Raw genomic sequence first — 18,065 nt, forward strand, 5'->3', positions numbered from 1 at the left:
GCCCCCTTCTCCCCCTGACCGCTCACTGACCTTACCCCGCTGCCTGCCCCCTTCTCCCCTGACCTTACCCTGCTGCCTGCCCCCTTCTCCCCTGACCTTACCCTGCTGCCTGCCCCCTTCTCCCCCTGACCACTCACTGACCTTACCCTGCTGCCTGCCCCCTTCTCCCCCGTGACCTTACCCTGTTGCCTGCCCCCTTCTCCCCCTGAACCTTACCCTGTTGCCTGCCCCCTTCTCCCCTGAACCTTACCCTGTTACCTGCCCTCTTCTCCCCCTGAACCTTAGCCTGCTACCTGCTGCCTGCCCCTTCATAGTTCATGTTAAAACAGTTATTTTTCATATATCATGAATAAATACAGGTTATTGACACTTTTCTACAATTACGGGTGAGACTTTTATTTAGAACATTTTCAAAGTTCCGTAATCCGGAAGTACTATTTTTAGTGTTGCTGACGAGACGCTGATTGTGTTGTTGTTGAATTGAAATCGATGAAGCTGTGAGAGCGCAATTGTGACTCAAGAATCGTTTGCAGAAATTCTTACTTTCTACGTTGGAAACTTACTGGGTAATGATATTACTGTCTGATGTTTTGTCGGTTAGAGTGGTTTGTAAAGTCATACTTCTTGACGTTACAGAGTACTACTAACGTTAGTACCCCTTAGTTTATCTAACTGTGCGAGTGGCTAGCTATTACTGTTAGGTAGCTAGCAATAAACTGTTTAAATTTCAGTCTATCCAGCAGCTGTTTGCAGAAAACACCCCTCCGTTCGTATTTTCCCCAGATTGTGTAATTTCTTATGATAATTGTTAGTTATGTGCATATAATAACGCTACATATGTAACGTTAGTTAGCTATATATCCAGGCATCAATTTATTGAATAATCGATTGCGGATTGGACTCATGTGCTAATTGTAATGTAGTTGGCTAACTAGCTGGCGACATCGCAGGGGTCGACGGCAGCGTTGCAATCTTGCAGTGTTAAGAAGGCCCCCCATGCATTGAACCGTGCACACCAAAGTCTTTGTTTAAATAATATCAACAATACTCACTAGGCTTCGTTTTCGTTCACCAGTAAACTAGTTAGCTGGTAAAGTAACAGTATTCCAAAATGTTTTTGTTGTGGTGGGATTGACATTTTCCCCCCACGACCCACATTCTAGACAACCACTACTGTATAAATGTTTTATCATGTTCTGCTGCAGAAAGATTATGCCTATACAGAGAAACATACGAACAGTTTTCGATCTCCCCAAAAGTGGGGAATTGGTGCAATCATTCACGGTCAAATGGGGTCCGCATGACATCCCCTACCATTCATTGACGCAAACTACTTTAGCGCCTATTGACGATAGTATCTTCTGACCCGGGGAGTTGTGTTAAGTGCCCGGACGCTTACTCTAAACATTAACACGCTTCGCTTGCGGTACTGTTTTGGAAATATAAGTAACGTGTCTTTCATATCAGTTAAAAAAAACATTTTGCTATAAAAACAAGGTAAATTACTACACACCTTTTATAGGGTTAGTGTTCCCACACAGCCATATCTCCACGTTAGAGTGCTTGTTAGGTATCTAAGTGTGTTCAGAACACCCGTGTGTAAGCACTCGGCCCAACTCGGCAGAAAATCTGTCTCCCTCCTTTAGGTGGTGTATTTTCACATATTGAGCAAGGAGTTTTTGTATGGATGTCAATTAATTGTAGTTTACATGGAGCCAAATGTGGTCGAATGTAATGGCTGAAAAAGCTCCATATGGAGAATAATGTTTTTTGAGAGCTAGACATTCCCCTGTCAACAAGGCATGCATTCTGCTGCAATGTCTGTGTACTGTTGTTTTGAACTCTCCTATCCCAATGTAATATCAGTGAACTGTGGGTTTATGCAGAATTATACATTTTGCATTTGAGTATTCAAATGTTCCTCTTGTGCAAAAAAAATCATTCCCAATGCGTTTTTTACAGTGTGCTCCATTGTTTTTACCAGCTGGCGGAGCCATGTCAGAGAGCTCAAGTGACACAGAGTCCTCCTGTGGGTGGACTATCATAAGTAATGAAGTAAGTCAAGTCTTCCTGACCCTACCTGGGTCCTTATTTGATTCCCCATCAGCCTGAGCACCTGACTCCCTCTCAGCTAACCCTTGTAGGACCAATAGTCCAGTACTAGAAACCAGAGCCCTTGAAATTCCTCAGTGCACTCTAATGGGACTGGCCTATGGATATGACCGTTACAGTGACGGACTAATTCAAAGTTTCACGTCATCTAGTTACTTCTTGAGCGCCTTTATGCCAGTCATTGCCATTATGCCGACTGTCTAGATTCATTTGAAAGTCTGATGGTTAATGTAGTGAACTGGAGATCATAGTATGCCTTCATGTAGGGTTGTCTGAAATGTGGTAGGCTAATATAATAAGCTTGTTTCTAAGGGTTCAGATATTGAGGCCCTGGGGCCAGACAACGGCCTGGAATGTGGGTCTGATCTCCCAGAGAGCGCAGTGCTGGAGCCAGAGCTGCTGCAGGACCAACCCACCACTCTCTCTGGTAGGAGGAGTTACCATATGCCTTGTTGTGACAAATTAAAGCACTTTGAAATATCTAGGCCTATTACAAAAAAACTATTGATGACTGGGTTAAAACTGTTACAACATTGTAATATATATGTATCAGAAAAACACTACATAATTTGGTTTAACCATATGTAATGAAACACATTTATTGAGATGTTATTTGCTCATAGTAGATGGTGTGTACTCAACCTGTCTTAAAATTTTAAATGTACTCTAAATGTGTTTTAGCTGAGTGCACTGAGGAGAGGGGTGAGTCATCTCTTGATGCCACTCTGAAAGAAGAAACCTTAGACGAGACATTGTCTGCTTCTGAGGTGAGGGATAAAAACAAAACATTATTCGGCTGTATATTTGTATGATTCCCATGTCGCTATGTTTCCAGTCCCTATGCCAACCATGTGGAATATCCTCTGCAGGCTGGAGGTGAGGTGGCCGGGGACGAGCATGTGACTCTGTGCTCCTCCAGCGACCACTCTGACATTGTGACTCTGGGCGACACGAGGGAGACTGAGCTCGGGCCTTGGGATGAGCAGACAGTGGAGGAGGAGGAGGGAGCAGTCAATGAGGAGCTCTACCTGGGCACCTCCTCCAGCAGCCAGTACACCTTCAGCGCAGCAGAGACTGGTAGGGCAAACCAACACACCCTTTAGGGGATGTTTCAATGAATTCCAGTATGAGGTAAATTGGAGAATTTAGATATATTTGTATCTATCTTTGCTGTTCAAAGTTAGAGATGTTTCCAAGCAAGGTTTGATGGTCTGGTGATGATCAAGCAGAGGAAGTGGATTAGAAAACAGATAGGGCATGACGACAAACAGAAGAAACCAACAAAGCACTCCTTCCTATCCCTTTCCCCTTCCCCTTGTCCTAAAGCCAGGCTGATGATGGGCCACTGGAAGCTTCCACAGAGTCTGTGGGACTTGGGCTGTCATCTGAAAGGGCAGATGTCTGGCAGCCGTTCTCTCTCAGGTGGTATAAACTGGACTGGTGTGAATATGATAGTGTGCTGCTTGTCTTGCTCAACACAGTGTAGCAGGCCTAAACCTGATAAGCTGTTGTCAGGGCAAATGCTGCACGATGATGTAAACAAGTTCTGCTTGTTTTGAAAGGTGTTGCAACCGCCACTAAATGTGTGAAACAAAACACTTGCGTGGTATTTCGGCATGATGTGTGTTTGTTTAGACTTAACAACTGGAAGTTGCCCCAGTGATGATTTGGCAAAATCTAATTGGTTTGACAGATATACCTGATGTATAATTAGCCTAGCCTATATACAATTTTTTTGACATAAAATGTATTATCAGAATATTTGATTAGTTGTTAGTCTGGATCTCCTGTATTTCTCATTTCATTTTAGGCTAGTGGTCACCTCTGTGATCATGTAACCTAGATTAAACTTGACACTGAGGCATGTTGTTTACATGTTGCTCCTATTACCAGAGGGATGTCTTAATCAGATTTTGCAATCAATGGTTATTGTCAAGCAAAACATAAGCACATTTTTCACAGCCGTGTGTGCCAGTTTTACAGGTTTGGCATTTCCTGTGGAAGACTAAAGCATTATTGTTGTTTTCCCAGTTTAATGTGCACCAATGTCATGAAGCCTAGCTTTACAACAGGGGTCTCCAACCCTGTTTCTGGAGAACTACCATCCTGTATGTTTTTGCGGAAATCTCAGTTGTAACTCACCTGGTTTGGCTTTTCAACCAGCCTATTATTAGAATCAGGTGTGATAAACTAGGGTTGGAGTGAACCTACAGGACGGTAGCTCTCCAGGAACAGGGTTGGAGAGCCCTGCTTTACAAAAAATGATGTATAGGCTTTAAAGGGGGCCTGAGCTTCCTGATTTGGCTTAGTTTTTTGGCTTGATCATTGAGAAATGCAGCAGCCAGAAGCCAAATAAGAGTTTTCTTGGGGGGGTGGTTTAATGTGGGTGTCTTGTGTGTGTTCGCACGTGGCAAGCGTTTGTACATTCACTCTGCCAAAACAGTACACAATCACTCACCCTTCTAAATAACTTGAAAGGCTAACCAGGTCTTGTCTTGATGTTGCCTAGGCTAGTTACTGCTAGCCAACTTATTTAGCCAATTAGCTTCAGCCGCTGGTGTGCCACTGTGGCAAAGTTGGTTTGACATTGAATAGCCTGTCTTTAGGGCTAGTTATGGGCCGTCAATAAATGACTGTGTAAATGTGCAACATGAAAATATTGGCCCATCTTTTAGTTGTCTCATTCAATGCTTTCAATATTTGAATTTCCACAATTTATAGCTGTTTTGAGGTTTTTAAGTAAGTCAATTCTGAGCTATTGACATGTTTTTAATATTGTCGCATGTACATTGTGTAATATATTGATGGTCCCTAAATAGCTCCATAGGGATATCAAATGTCAGTTGGGTGCTGCCGACTGTGGGCAGGATTGAAATAAACCCAACCCAAGGAAAACTGTTACAATACCCATACATTTTTTTCCTCTATCTCACAAATCTTCATTTTGGACGAGACTGACTTTATGACCAAAATTATCCCATTTACACTTTGTAGTCAATTTTGACAGTAGATTAACTGTTTCTGACTCATATCGATGCCACATAGGCCGTTTTCAAAATGAGAAGTATCTTTTTAGGGGCTCGCTCTTTAATTAGAATTGAATGGAGACGTGAAATATTACCATGGACCGCACTTTGCTACTAGATCAATGAGGGCAATTACAACAATATTTCAAGCAGCAATGTGCTGTTAATTATTTTAGCAACATAAGCATGGTTTACAAGCATGTCAACCTACATGGCTACCTTGTCATTATGATTCTTTCTGTTGGTGTGTGTATGTTGCAGTTTTCCCTGCAGAGCAGCCTGTGGTTGCAGACTCCAGCAGCAGTGAGGATGAGGGAGGAGAGCAGGTCACCCCAGTAGTGCGGAGGCGCAGGGTGAGGAAGAGCACCATTAGCTCTGTGGCTGAGCATGGAGAGGAGGTGCAGGAGTCTGGCCACAGTGACCGAGAGGAGACTCTAGAGGAGGAGCAGAAGGAGGTACAGGAGGAGGAGGTGCAGCAGGAACCTCGCGTTGCTCCCCCACCTCAAGGCCATGTCAGCAGCACCCTTAACAAATGTATCCTACTAGCCCTCATCATCGCCATCAGCATGGGCTTTGGTCACTTCTACGGTAAGCATCATGGGAAAGAATTGGGAAATATGTGATGAAGAATTTCAATGTTTCTAATTATGAGTATGGAATCATTGGTAAAAAGGAATTCACAAGGAGGGCTGTTTTAGCAGTTTTAACATGTTGGTTCTGTGTTCTAGGAAAATTTGAAGGCACAGTATGGAGTGGATGGTTTGAGGGTAATCAAACTCAACTTGCTTAGGCGCATAAGTCATTATAATGTCATGTGAATGTCATGTGTCATCACCACATCGTAGTTTTGAATAGCACAAACTAAACCTGTGTGTTTAGTGGGATTATGCAAAGCATGTCAAGTGCCTACATGATCATATTGATAGGATACACATCCTATTAAGATAGTGAAAAGAGAATTAGTGCTTCTGTTGACCTCTTGAATCCATCCTCATCAGAATGTTTATGTGTAGAAACAAACAATTTAGTCATAGGGCGGCAGGTAGCCTAGCAGTTAAGAGGGTCGATGTGCCCTTGAGCAAGGCACTTAACCCTGATTGCTCCTGTAAGTCACTCTGGATGAGAGTGTGCTAAATGATAAACATGTAATACAGTATCTGGGTTGTGGTCAATAAGCAATCAATTTTCCAATGTTATTGGCTCAGAGCTGGCTGAAAGGTGACATGCTGAATATGACTGATAAACTTAATCATAGATGGGTGCCACATTTTGTGAGTTGACTACAAACCAGATGCTCATGATGGGTCACTTGTTGAATTTAAGTCAATTCCTTTTCTGTTTTTGTGTGGTAGTATATCACTTTCTTGTGCTGTCGTCTTTGGTAAGGTGAGGTAACAGTGGGTTCCCAATTTCCCACGGGTCAGGGAATTCAACACCTACATCCCACACATGGAATGTCAGGGGTTTTCTAATTTGCCAGCGAGTGTGGTCATAAGTCAATAACAATACACACAATAACAAATTGCTGTTATTGAGTTCATTTTGCCACTGCTGACCAATGTCACCAAATATTTGGTTAAGTCTTGACATTTTTGTGTGTCCAAGAATGGGAACCATTTTTATTGCACCTAGTGGGATTATGCATGGACATTTCCCAACTTTTTCTGCTTCTGTGTTACTATTCTTGAATGTGTGTTATCATCTGGTGAATCATGTCTATGCCAATGGAAAATGAAGGGAATGCCTAATATTTAATTCTAACACAGGCACAGTGCAGGTTCAGGAGAGACAGAAGATTGTGGAGAAGATCTGTGGAGTGAACGACCTTGGTAATTCGAGAGATCTGCAGCCTCAGTGTCATAAAAGACCAAATGTCATCAACAAGGTCTGTAAAAGAGTTCTTGATACATACAGTTAGATATTATAAGCCACCTCCCTCTATTATCCTTTTCAAATAAACTAGCATAATAAAACAAAATACATGTTCTTTTTGTCTTACTGTTTCCTAACTTTTCTGTTTCTTTTTGTTTTTATTTATATCTTTGGTGAACTTTGTTTCAGCTATAGAATTCTCTCTTTTTTGACTGAACACATGCAGATTTTAGGCATTAAAGTACCAGTAGTCCTAATGTCACATTTGGAACTATCAGTATCATATTTTAGGAAGAACTTTAAGCGTTTCAATATTAAATTGATCTATCCACTTTTACAGCAATGCTCAGTGAGCACTCATTTCACTATTATTTTTCAAAAAATTCTAACTTCTATGGTAAGTATGATTATGCCTCAACTAAAGCTCCTTCCAGAGAGCAAAATAATGTATCTTCACCACCAACCACATGGAAGGATTAAAAAAAAAATATATATTATTATTACAAATTATGTCTCAAAGGAGGTGGTCAAACAAACACTATCTAGCTTTGTTACATTTTCCACTGATCTCAAATAGTTTTTGATATGACACACAGTAGCAAAATGTTTTTGGGCAATGAGGTCCTTGTATTGAAATACATTGCATGCCCCCTATATTATACTGTGTAACCTATCCTTGTTTTTGTGGTTTATATTTCGGGGTTCACAGCAACGTTGTTAAATCTATTGTTACGCGTACATTTTTTTCTTGACCTGGTCAAATAATTTAAGCATTGATTGATTGGTAGCATTTTTTGTAATTTGGCACACAGAATCTAGAGGACATGAGTAACTAAGACAAAAATAATTGCACCGATTGGCCTAAAGGTGGCAGTGTTATAAGCAATCTCACTTAAACCCTCATATCCGCTGCCATGTTTAACCTAGATACTTGAAACGTTGTATGTAGGTGTCTTTTTTTATGCTGAATAAATTTGCCTCAAGGACCCATAAAGTCTGTCAGGATATATTTTTGCTCCATCTTGAACATTTTGTAAAACTTTTCGGACCAAATTCGGCATGTAGGCCCATGGTACATTTCTTAACTTTGTTTGAGAAAAGCTAAGGGATTGGTTACAAGATGGCTGAGTTATTGATAATCAGGAAATCAGATTTTACGTGTCCATTTAAATCCTTTGTAAATCCACTTCACCATCGCCTATCAACTTAACTTTTAGGGTCATCAAAGACAGCTTGGCATTGATATCTTTAAAAATAAGAACTTAACAATTAACTTCTGACTATGTAAAACTAATGCTTAAAATAATCATAAAAAATCTCATGGACTAAAAGTCAGATTCACTCCAAATGTGGTCTTTGGACTCATCAAAATAGTCCCTAAAGGGTAAATAACATTGATGAATTTAAAGATGGCCACACTATACCAGTAGATGCGTATATGCTAAAATAGGTTTAAAATACTTCAAAAATCTTCTTCTCATGAACCATAGGACCAAATGACACCAAATTTGGAAAGTAAGCCCATGGTACGTCTTAAATGAGTTTGAGAAAGATGAGGGGATTGGTCAAAATCTGATTTTACTTGTCCATTTAAACCAGTGTAAATATACTCCATAGTGGCCTAGCAAATTTTTCATCGCTATCATGGACATCCCTAAGATGAACCACATTGAATTTGGTTTTGATATCTCAAAAACAAGGAAACTGTTAACAAGTCATGTAATGCTAATGCTCAAAATCCGTACACTCCGGATTGTGTGCTTAGACTCATTACAAAAGGCTTTTAATAGTTTTTTTCTCTGCATTAAAATATGACCACACTGTACCTATAGATGCACATATGCTAAAAATACTTTTATAATCATCTTCAATGCTTTAACTGATTGCACGTAAAGGAAGATTTATCCTACCTGATAAAGTGCTTGCTTTGTTATCCAACTGATATTTTCTCCTTTGTCCTGTTCATATTGCTGCTCGCAGCTATATTTTTGTGATTTCACATTTTAAACTATTCATCTTCAATATTTTTTATATACAAGGATTCTCTACGATTTGTTTTTGATGGCTTTTTGCCCCCTTGAGAAACATTTGACCCTCCACTTAACTGTAGTGTGAGATGAAGCTTAAGAGTGTATTCTCATTTTATAGCAATGCATTTGCTCACTTTGGTGATGCTGTTTCCACACGTTTAGGACGTGGTTAAGAGTCTGAGAGAAGACCTAAAGGACAAGAGTGACATGATGCTGTCTCTCACAGGGATTATCGACAAGCTTACTAAAGAGAACCAGGATCTCAGATCCAAACAGGCCCAGCTACAGGTAACATGCAAGAACAGGTTAAGGTTCAAATTGAACACTAGTGGTGGGTCTTTCCATATAAATTGAAGGTGGACTAATATCTAAATAAAGATTCAAATACTGCAACAAAATTCACCATTAATTGATTTGTCGTTTATTCGTGAGACTGAAGAAATATTATGTCATTGTTTCACTTAACCATTTTCATTATTAATTTAAGCCTAACTGTTCCCCTTGTTGTTCATATGTTAAGCGTTTTGCTAATACTCCTTTGTGGATGCATAACAAATAATGTATTTTTGTTTTGAAACAAGGCCCAGAAAGAAGACTTGGTCGTGAAACTGCAGCAGACTGGCGAGGAGAGGGTTAAGATTGAGTCTCGGCAGAATCACCTGATGGTGGAGAACCAGCTGCTGAAGAGTTCCCTGGAGCGTGAGGAGGAGTCCCTGTCCACCCTTCAGGAGGAGCTGAGGAACCTGCGCTCCCAGATCCGAGACCTCGAGGAGACTGGGGCCGGGGCCGACTCCATACTGTCTGAGAACCAGAGGCTGAAGGACCACCTGGAGGAGGAGACGCAGCGCCTCCGCAGCTTCCTGAGCCAAAGGGAGGCCCTGATGGCTGAAGCCCAGACGCTGAGGAGGGAGCTGGATAATGAGCGGAGCGTGACTGACCAGCTAAGGGAGCAGCTGAGCAGCCGCAACACCAGGGCCGGAGGAGAGGCTGACCTGGAGACAAAGGAGCTGCAGTCACGGCTCATGGAGTTGCAGAAGAAGCTGAGCTTTGAGCAGCAGCGCTCCGACCTTTGGGAGAGGCTCTATGTGGAAACCAAAGAGGAGAGGGCCAAGGGAGACAAGAAGGCCAAAGTCAAGAAGTCCAAGGAGGGCGTGATAGGGAAGGTGAAAGATACTTTTGATGCGGTGAAGAACTCCACCAAGGAGTTTGTGCACCATCACAAAGAGCAGATAACGAAAGCCAAAGAGGCTGTGAAGGAGAATCTGAGGAAGTTCTCAGATTCTGTGAAATCCACCTTCCGCCACTTCAAGGACTCTGCTTCGCGCATGATGGACAAGACTTACCGGCCTCACAATCGGAGGTTTCACGAGAGGAAGGATGCAAAGACTGAGCAGCAGGAGCATCATAGAGACCATGGAAACAAGCACTCAGAGGAGGAACCATGGCAGCCCAGAACCCACAAGCCCCTGCATCGTCACCCTCGTAAATCCACTGACGACTCTTTCCAGGCACACCGTAACACCCGGAAGTCAGGGAGTAAAGTTGAGGAGGACCCAGACGCTGAGCAACAGCAAAGAGGAGTGCTCAAAGGTTGCTCTGGGGTTTTCGACTGTGCCTACCAAGAATCCATGAGCCTCTTCAACAAAGCCATGGACCCCATAAGAGCAAATGAGTTCAACCAGCTGCTTCACAGCTACCTCCAGCAGGAGGTTGACCACTTCCACCACTGGACTGAGCTGGAGAGCTTTATTAAAAATTTCTTTCACAACGGCGTCTTCATCCACGATCAGATGCTGTTCACAGACTTTGTTAGTGGTGTGGAAGACTACCTGGAGGACATGGATGAGTACCATGGCCACAACGATGACATCTTTGAAGATCTTGACGAGTATGTTTACAGGCACTTCTTTGGAGATACCTACTCAAAACGTTACGGGTCAAGGTAAGTTTATAGTTTTCATAACTGTTTTTTCAATAGGATGTTGTGTATTACCATATTCTGACATTTCTGTTCGCCAACTCACAGTAGACCCTTTGAGGGGCCAGATACGGATACTAAAGAAGAAAGCCTAGCAAAGCAGCAGCATCAGAGAGCCCGGCCCCGGACACAAAGAGAGAGGAAGTGGAGCAGAGCAGGACGGAACACAGACAGACACATGGCTGATGTAAAAATAGAGTTGGGTCCTATGCCCTTTGATCCCAAATATTGAGAATAATCTTACCTAAGGAATTTGTTTTTATGATGGCTGATATTGTAGTTGCGAAGTCTATTTAGGATGTGTTTGATGGAAATCCTTCATATTCTTCTGTTTTTGTGATTTTGCACAATGTTATTTTAACGCTGCCTGAATGTCCCCTTGCTTCCTGTGTTGTGTAAGCAATCCTTAGGTTAGTAGCAATGGTGGTGTATCTGACTGCATCTAATCTCATGCGCACAAAGAAAATTATTGCTGCAATGATTTAGCCATGAATTGTCTTTAAATATGACTAACTAGAGCAATTAAACATGGGAATACAGTAAGTAAATCTAACAGTAGCTTACTCTGTAGTACACATTCATTGTCATCAGGTCATTTGTTACATGTTCTTTTTAAGAGCCATCACTGACTGTAATTTGCACAACATTTCCTCTCTTTGGGCCTTTTTTAAAGTTTTACTATTTTAATTGTCTACATTTAGGCCTATTGTGAATGAATGATTCATTGGATGGATCCAACAATGGAAATAAATAGTATTTTTGTCAGTGGCATTGAAGAGCAGTAAAACCACAGATACTTTTTTTCACATAGTATTGAATAATGCAAGAAGCCGGTTCCACAGTTGATTTCTATACTTTGCTGCTACATTACATATTTGTTTAAAATGGTGAAATAAAGTGCAACTGTGTTCAGTAACATTCCAACTATGGCTTGTTTTACTAAGGCTGGTTATTTCCTTTCATTTACAGATGTGCTGTTAAAAATGAATTGCAGCTTCCCAATAAAATAAGTGAATATTGACTGCTTCTTTTCCCCCCTAATATAGTAAACTGTCTGGCTAAGTGTTGCATTATTTTCAGTGTTTAAAAGATCAATCTGTTCTTCAGTTTTAATTATAATTTATTCCTTTACAATACAGATCCATTTTGATTAACTTCCCAATGGCTCGTGCCAATGGTCAAGATGGTTCTGTTCAGTGCATTTTGTAAACTAGGATCCTTCTTCAAACTTGTCCTTGAGATAAATGAGTATGGGAAAATCTTTGCTTCTTAAAAATGTATTCTCATTCTCTTCAGTGCCTTTGATAAACTAGGACGCTTTTTCCAACTCGGCCTTCAGGAACGTGAGTGTGGAATATTTCTCTACTTCTCATAAATCTATTCCTGTCCAAGAATGCAGAGAGCTCCTGAGAACAGAAAAAGATAATACAAATTATTGTAACAGTAAAGGAGCCATTAGTCATTAGTCTTGAATTACAAAATGCAGAGTATCTAACCATCTCCAAAACATCAAAGAACACCAGGTGGGTTGGCAGCATTGACTTATAAGGAAATGAGGTCCTCAACCAATGATGAGGATCAGCGAAGAATCTCTCAGCTTCATCGACATAGCGCTTGTCTCCTGTGAGATCTGGTGGACATTCTAGGAAACGCATCTTCATTGGACAGTGGATGTGACTACAAAAATAATGTATATTGATTATTTACTGCACTGCCTCAGCTATAAGCTTGTCACAGTTCTTACTCATGCAAAAGGACCATTTGTAAATAAGCCAAAGAAATTGACTGCCTACCTGTAGAAAGGTGTAGAGTGACAGGGCATTAGAAAGAGAACTTCAGGCAGTGGAGGTGTTGAAGGATCTCTGTCGTCACACAGGGTCTGGAGGTGACCCATTACATCCAGTGTGCCTCGCTGGTGAAGCAGACCTGTGTACAGGGCTGGGACTAGGTTGGAGACCAATAAGGCACATGCGGCAGGCCGTCTCCAGGTTCTCAGATTCACCAAAGCTATCCCTGCAATAAACGAGGACCCCGTGTATAGGGTATGACTACATTGCTTGTTACTTGCAGTCATTGGAATCTTTCAGGAAATTTTAGCACTCACCACAAAATACCATGCAGAAAGGCAAAACAGGGTAGATGAATCTGAACTCCTTGTGCGCAAGACAACTGCATTGAGAAGAAAATTGTGCAAATTCTGAAATTCCCTATGATTTGAACGGTCTAACAAAGATCTTATTGGCCCATAAATTACAGTAAGTGCATTTTACACAACACAGAAAGACAAAAGAAAAAGGCCATACCTGTAAACCATTACTGTCCAGACTATTGTTATTAACATGATTCTGTATCTTTTTGAAGCCAGTGTGCATCCATACAGGAAGAAAGGAAGATGAGGGCCAATGACGACCACAAAACCCTGAGTAAAGTACCAGTGCCATGGATGAGAGCCATAGAACTCAGCCACGTTGTGAAAAACATTAAACTTAAGGAAGTTGTACTGCACCAGGGTCCACTGCAAGAGAAAATGGGTTAAGGAACTTGTGTTAATTAACAGAGACATTACAGCTTGTGATTTATAATTACCTTTACTTTATTATTTTTTAAACAATGCTTTTCCTACCTTTCCATAGAAAATACAGTCAATCAGTGTCGAAATCCCAAGAGTTAAAGCCCTATATGAAGGAGAGGCTCATTCAATAATTGAAGAATACATTATGTATGGCATGAAAACCTCACTCTGCAGCTGAGGCACAATGGTCTTTCTCAAATCAAAGCACTCACCCAATGGGAAGGCAAAGGTGAGTTATGAGTTTCAGCTTGTTATCGTCCTGCCAGAAGTGGTAAACCAACAGAGGAAGCCACACAATCAAGGCTGTTGGACGAACAATGACTGCCAAGGCAACCAGGATCAAATATTTTGTACTGCGAAGGAAAACAAGCAAAATCTGTTTTAAACAGAATGTTATTAATGGAGCGTCATTAAAAGGTATAATTTTTGTAAAGGTATTCTGTAACTTGCCGTGTAGTGTGAAATACTTATAGATGCACAGGAAGTGAAATGGTTTTATGTTTGAGTTGTGTAGAGGTGTAGGTCCAACCTGCTGTGTGTTTTAGAGCCAGGCAGGGGATAGTAATAGAGAGCCAGAGTTGTGAGTGTGGTCTCCATGGTGTTGGTCAGGGTCCTGGTGCAGCAGTACCATGTGAACCAAGAACAGAGCTGGCAGAGGTACTAGTAACAAAAAGAGAGAAAGAGGCTTTGTCACATGGTTTCAGCCCACATTACCCAGGATTGGAATAAGTGAAAAGGTTATGAGAAACAAAGTAGTCCATGTTGTTTTTACCGTCCATTTGGCAACGTCAGAATGCTCCAGTGATTGGATAAGACAGTAGAGTTTAATATCAGCCAGTGCAGAAAGCAGTGCCTGCACAACTCGAGGTAGCCATACCTGCACAATCCACAATATATACTGTACAGATTTTGACAATGGGGTCACATGCAATGCATTTCACATCAGCACTATAAATTGCTACAAAAGATGAAGATGTACTCAATATGACTTACCAAGAGTTGAACTGCGTCATAGGTGAAGAAGTGCAAAATCTTATATATAGCTGCAAAGAAGAGAGGGTAGGAGAACCCTCTTATACCTGCTGTCCACTCCCACGTCAAATAGCCATAGGTGAAGTTATCAAGGATTTAGCAGAATACACAGACTTGTCCACAAAAAGGTTATTAGAAGGGTACTGCTTAAAGTTTTATATGATTTCTTGTTGAAAGGATATTCAAAAACCATAAGATGAGCGATTTCGAGGGACTGCCAGTATTCATCTGGGACAAAGCTGGTCTGGACTAGGAAGCAGTTGATGAGACGAAATGCCACAGTGAAGACAGTGACCCCCAATACACCTGAGGAGAAGAATAAAAAACAAAAACGTCAGATATCTCTCCACCAGTTAGGCTGCCTGTGTTAGATGTGCATTGGTAATTACATCCATTATCAAATAGTCATTTGAAAGACTCAAGCATTCTGAATCTGCAAGTACCATTGCATGCTCCTGGATCACATGTTGCCTACTTCAATTTAATTTGTATTTATTTAACTAGGCAAGTCGGTTAAGAACACATTCTTATTTATGTTGATGTAGCTAGCTAAACTAGCTTTTCTCTTTCAAAATAAGTAATGTAAACTTTACTTCCATTCTTACTTTTATCATCAACAGCAGTTTGACATTTGCTCAGTCTGCTGCTAGAAATATGATAGCTGCTATACCAAACAGGGCACATACTGTACCATTATCAAGAGGACATGTTTCTTCTTTACTATATAGTTGGGATTTTCGTTTCCTCAGTTTAACAGGCTCTGCTTTGCTTCCGATATTTAAGCGTGCACGAATCTTTTCCATTACTTAGATAAACTATAACTAACTAACTACATATAATGTAGCTAATTCGCGCAGCACCAAAATCCACGTTAGTTCCGTGTTTGTGCTCGTAGGTAGATGACGTCAGACGTTTCCTAGGAAAGTAAATGCGTTTGTCAAGATATCATTATTGTGTTACATATCGGTGATGTAAAGTTATCTGTACCACTTATAGAACATATAATTGATTTAATAAGTTATTATATGCATTTTATGGTGATGAATCGTGCAAGTCCCAAATCGCATTTTAAGTTTATTCTTGTCGTTTATCATGTCCCCTTTCAAACGCCGTAGATGTTTAACCTTTGTACTCAAACCAAATGTTGCTTTCTTTTCAACGTTAGTTGTTTAATTGTTGGAATTGCTAGACGTTTTGGTCTACACACACTTCATAAAATATCGTGGTGAGTTATGTTAAAGCAAGAAAAATTATGAAATCAATATAAGATTTGTGTGTCCTTTGTCTCTCACTAGCTAGCTATGGCTAGAAAGTGAAAGTTGACTTTTTGTGGCAGATTTGAATTTACACAGCAGGTTGGGATAACCAATTAGCAGGTTGTTGTATGTGTCGAACTGCTTTGCTTTATCTTGGCCAGGTCGCAATTGTAAATGAGAACTTGTTCTCAACTTGCCTACCTGGTTAAATAAAGGTGATTTTTTTATTTATTTTTTAATTCGTGTAATTGTAGTAGCGCAGGATCTGGTTGAGTATGAGTGGAGAGTTCTGCAATGTCACATGTTACAAAGAATCTGACACCACAGGGACATAGAACAATGCATGTCATTATTATTCATATGCTGTATCTAGCTGAGGTTCGCGTTTACATCACTAATGCTGTATCATGCACACAATGTTTTACAAATGCTTACATTTCCTTCTCTGTATATGTAGCAGCTTGGTAATGTCACATGTGATTTAAAATTTTGATTTAAAAAAATCTACAGCACAATTGAGCCCCATGAAGAAAGCTTTGTGTGCTTCCTGTAAAAACTTAATGTACAACATCAGTTTGACAAAACAAGGCAAAGCTTTTGGGTAATCTCTTCTATTCTTCCAGGATCAACGATGCAAGTGTAGGTGGGACAGTCAGCGGCCTAAGCAGAAGTGGCCATCAAGGAATCATTTCAGTTGATTTGTGGTTTGGTGTGTAAATTAGACATGTGAATTAAGTGTCAAATAAAATCCCTTCGGCTACTGAAAGATCTCACAAATCCAGTAATGTCAGCAGGGTTGGGTAGGTTACTTTCTAAATGTAAATTGTTAGTTACTAGTTAACTGTCCAATTGTAATCAGTAACGTAACTTTTAGATTACCCAAACTCAGTAATATAATCTGATTCCATTCTGTTTAAGATTACTTTCCTCTTAAGAGGCATTAGAAGAAGACAAAAATGTTGTTACCAATTGAACGACATCTATTGCAGGATAAATCAATGTTAAAGTTTACATAGCTGGCCATATATGGATGTTAAATTTTACTCTATGGGTTGATTATGTAGGCTTCTTCTAACCCATCGCTTTCTATTACATATAATAATTCGATTAAATTATATCTTTACATTAAAAACCAAAGTCTATCAGAATTCCAGTCATTCCAATAAATGTTATACCCCTTGATCTTCAAGAATAGGACTTGGAAGTATAAATTAACCAAATTGTTTTACCTGAGCATGACCCCAAAAAGAAGGACTTATTAGCCAGCCCTACTCTGTTGTTAATGATTTTGTCATCATGGAGAACTGATTGGGCTCATTGATTCGAGTTGAAAAAGAAAATCTGCGCTCCTAGAAGGGCATGCTTTGAGCACTACTGAAAAGTGCTATTTTCGTGGGAAAAATGAATGCCATATGCTGCAGTTGCAATAGGCCTATTGTTTACCTTTTTGTTGGTGACACTTTATCTTGATAATATGCAGCAGTTTAAAGGGCAAATCGACAGATGAAACAATAACAAACAGTCGCCCCGCCTCTGTTTTGGTAAAAAGCTGAGGGATGGATCTGGAGAAATGTAACCACTCTCAGATTAATAGACAGAGCTATGGATGCACGGACTGACCATAAATAAAAATGATAGTTTTAACCATGTTATGTTATGAGGCTATACAGTGTTTGTTTACATTTACAATGTTTACAAACATTGGAGTAAAACAAGCTTATATTTTGGGTTCTCATTGAGTGTGACAGTTAAACTAAGCTCATGGGGCATTTATAAATTATATTATTCAAGAATTAATGGAGATATGTGTGCAGGGTAGCCTAGTGGTTAGAGTGTTGGGCTAGTAACCAGAAGGTTACAAGTTCAAATCCCCGAGCTGAAGGTGAATTTTTGTTGCATACATATCCATATGATGCTGCAAACTATTTTGGCAATGACCTGCTGGTGTGTTCGAAGTGACGCACAGGGTTGGGGAGTAATGCTTAGAACACACCGACAGTGTTTTGCGGAAAATAGTATGCAGCATCATTCAGGATATGTATGCAACAAAAGTTCAACATTCACCTTCTGCTACAATTTCTGTCAAGCCTTTGACGTACGCACTGTCAACTGTCTCTCCAACGCAATGCTGCAAGGCAAACGCAGCGTTTCATTGGAAAATAATGTAATTCTGGTGTACCAAAATGC

General features: G+C 40.5%; 2 protein-coding genes across 16 annotated transcripts; one reads left to right on the top strand and one right to left on the bottom strand.

Moving 5' to 3' along the window:
• The first annotated feature begins 436 nt into the window (after window positions 1–436).
• LOC139411488 (cell cycle progression protein 1-like) lies at window positions 437–12,039 on the top strand. Of its 14 annotated transcripts, XM_071157926.1 has the most exons (12): window positions 437–566; window positions 1,985–2,055; window positions 2,425–2,539; window positions 2,794–2,879; window positions 2,982–3,189; window positions 3,439–3,534; window positions 5,400–5,726; window positions 5,867–5,905; window positions 6,905–7,023; window positions 9,203–9,328; window positions 9,622–10,982; window positions 11,067–12,039. In XM_071157926.1, exons 2-12 carry the CDS (start codon window positions 1,996–1,998, stop codon window positions 11,248–11,250), a joined length of 2,721 nt encoding a protein of 906 aa, XP_071014027.1. In that variant the 5' UTR covers window positions 437–566; window positions 1,985–1,995; the 3' UTR covers window positions 11,251–12,039. The 14 variants fall into 14 exon arrangements, with proteins under 14 accessions (XP_071014027.1, XP_071014032.1, XP_071014028.1 ...); XM_071157931.1 differs by lacking the exon at window positions 9,203–9,328; XM_071157927.1 differs by lacking the exon at window positions 5,867–5,905.
• Window positions 12,040–12,044: 5 nt separating this feature from the next.
• On the bottom strand, window positions 12,045–15,529 carry LOC139411490 (phosphatidylinositol glycan anchor biosynthesis, class B). Of its 2 annotated transcripts, none has more exons than XM_071157941.1 (12): window positions 15,314–15,529; window positions 14,805–14,928; window positions 14,584–14,701; window positions 14,363–14,467; window positions 14,120–14,250; window positions 13,803–13,943; window positions 13,642–13,693; window positions 13,322–13,533; window positions 13,123–13,187; window positions 12,812–13,031; window positions 12,515–12,695; window positions 12,045–12,424 (listed from the first exon to the last, which is right to left on the bottom strand). In XM_071157941.1, the coding sequence occupies exons 1-12, from the start codon at window positions 15,423–15,425 to the stop codon at window positions 12,311–12,313; spliced, it is 1,575 nt and encodes a 524-aa protein (XP_071014042.1). In that variant the 5' UTR covers window positions 15,426–15,529; the 3' UTR covers window positions 12,045–12,310. The 2 variants fall into 2 exon arrangements, with proteins under 2 accessions (XP_071014042.1, XP_071014043.1); XM_071157942.1 differs by having other exon boundaries at window positions 15,228–15,510.
• Between the last annotated feature and the right edge of the window lie 2,536 nt (window positions 15,530–18,065).

The sequence above is a fragment of the Oncorhynchus clarkii genome, chromosome 6 (assembly GCF_045791955.1).
Source record: "Oncorhynchus clarkii lewisi isolate Uvic-CL-2024 chromosome 6, UVic_Ocla_1.0, whole genome shotgun sequence".
Taxonomy (NCBI): Eukaryota; Metazoa; Chordata; class Actinopteri; order Salmoniformes; family Salmonidae; genus Oncorhynchus; species Oncorhynchus clarkii.

Bases quoted from the DNA above. Each gene is read 5' to 3' on its own strand.
- LOC139411488 (XM_071157926.1), top strand. From the start codon at position 1,996: ATGTCAGAGAGCTCAAGTGACACAGAGTCCTCCTGTGGGTGGACTATC. The intron at 2,056-2,424 runs GTAAGTCAAGTC...CTTGTTTCTAAG, and splicing joins GGACTATCATAAGTAATGAA to GGTTCAGATATTGAGGCCCT. The intron at 3,535-5,399 runs GTGGTATAAACT...TGTATGTTGCAG, and splicing joins TGGCAGCCGTTCTCTCTCAG to TTTTCCCTGCAGAGCAGCCT.
- LOC139411490 (XM_071157941.1), bottom strand. From the start codon at position 15,425: ATGGAAAAGATTCGTGCACGCTTAAATATCGGAAGCAAAGCAGAGCCT. The intron at 13,188-13,321 runs GTATGGCCTTTT...TTCTCAATGCAG, and splicing joins TGGACAGTAATGGTTTACAG to TTGTCTTGCGCACAAGGAGT. The intron at 12,696-12,811 runs GTAGGCAGTCAA...TTATTTTTGTAG, and splicing joins CACTCTACACCTTTCTACAG to TCACATCCACTGTCCAATGA.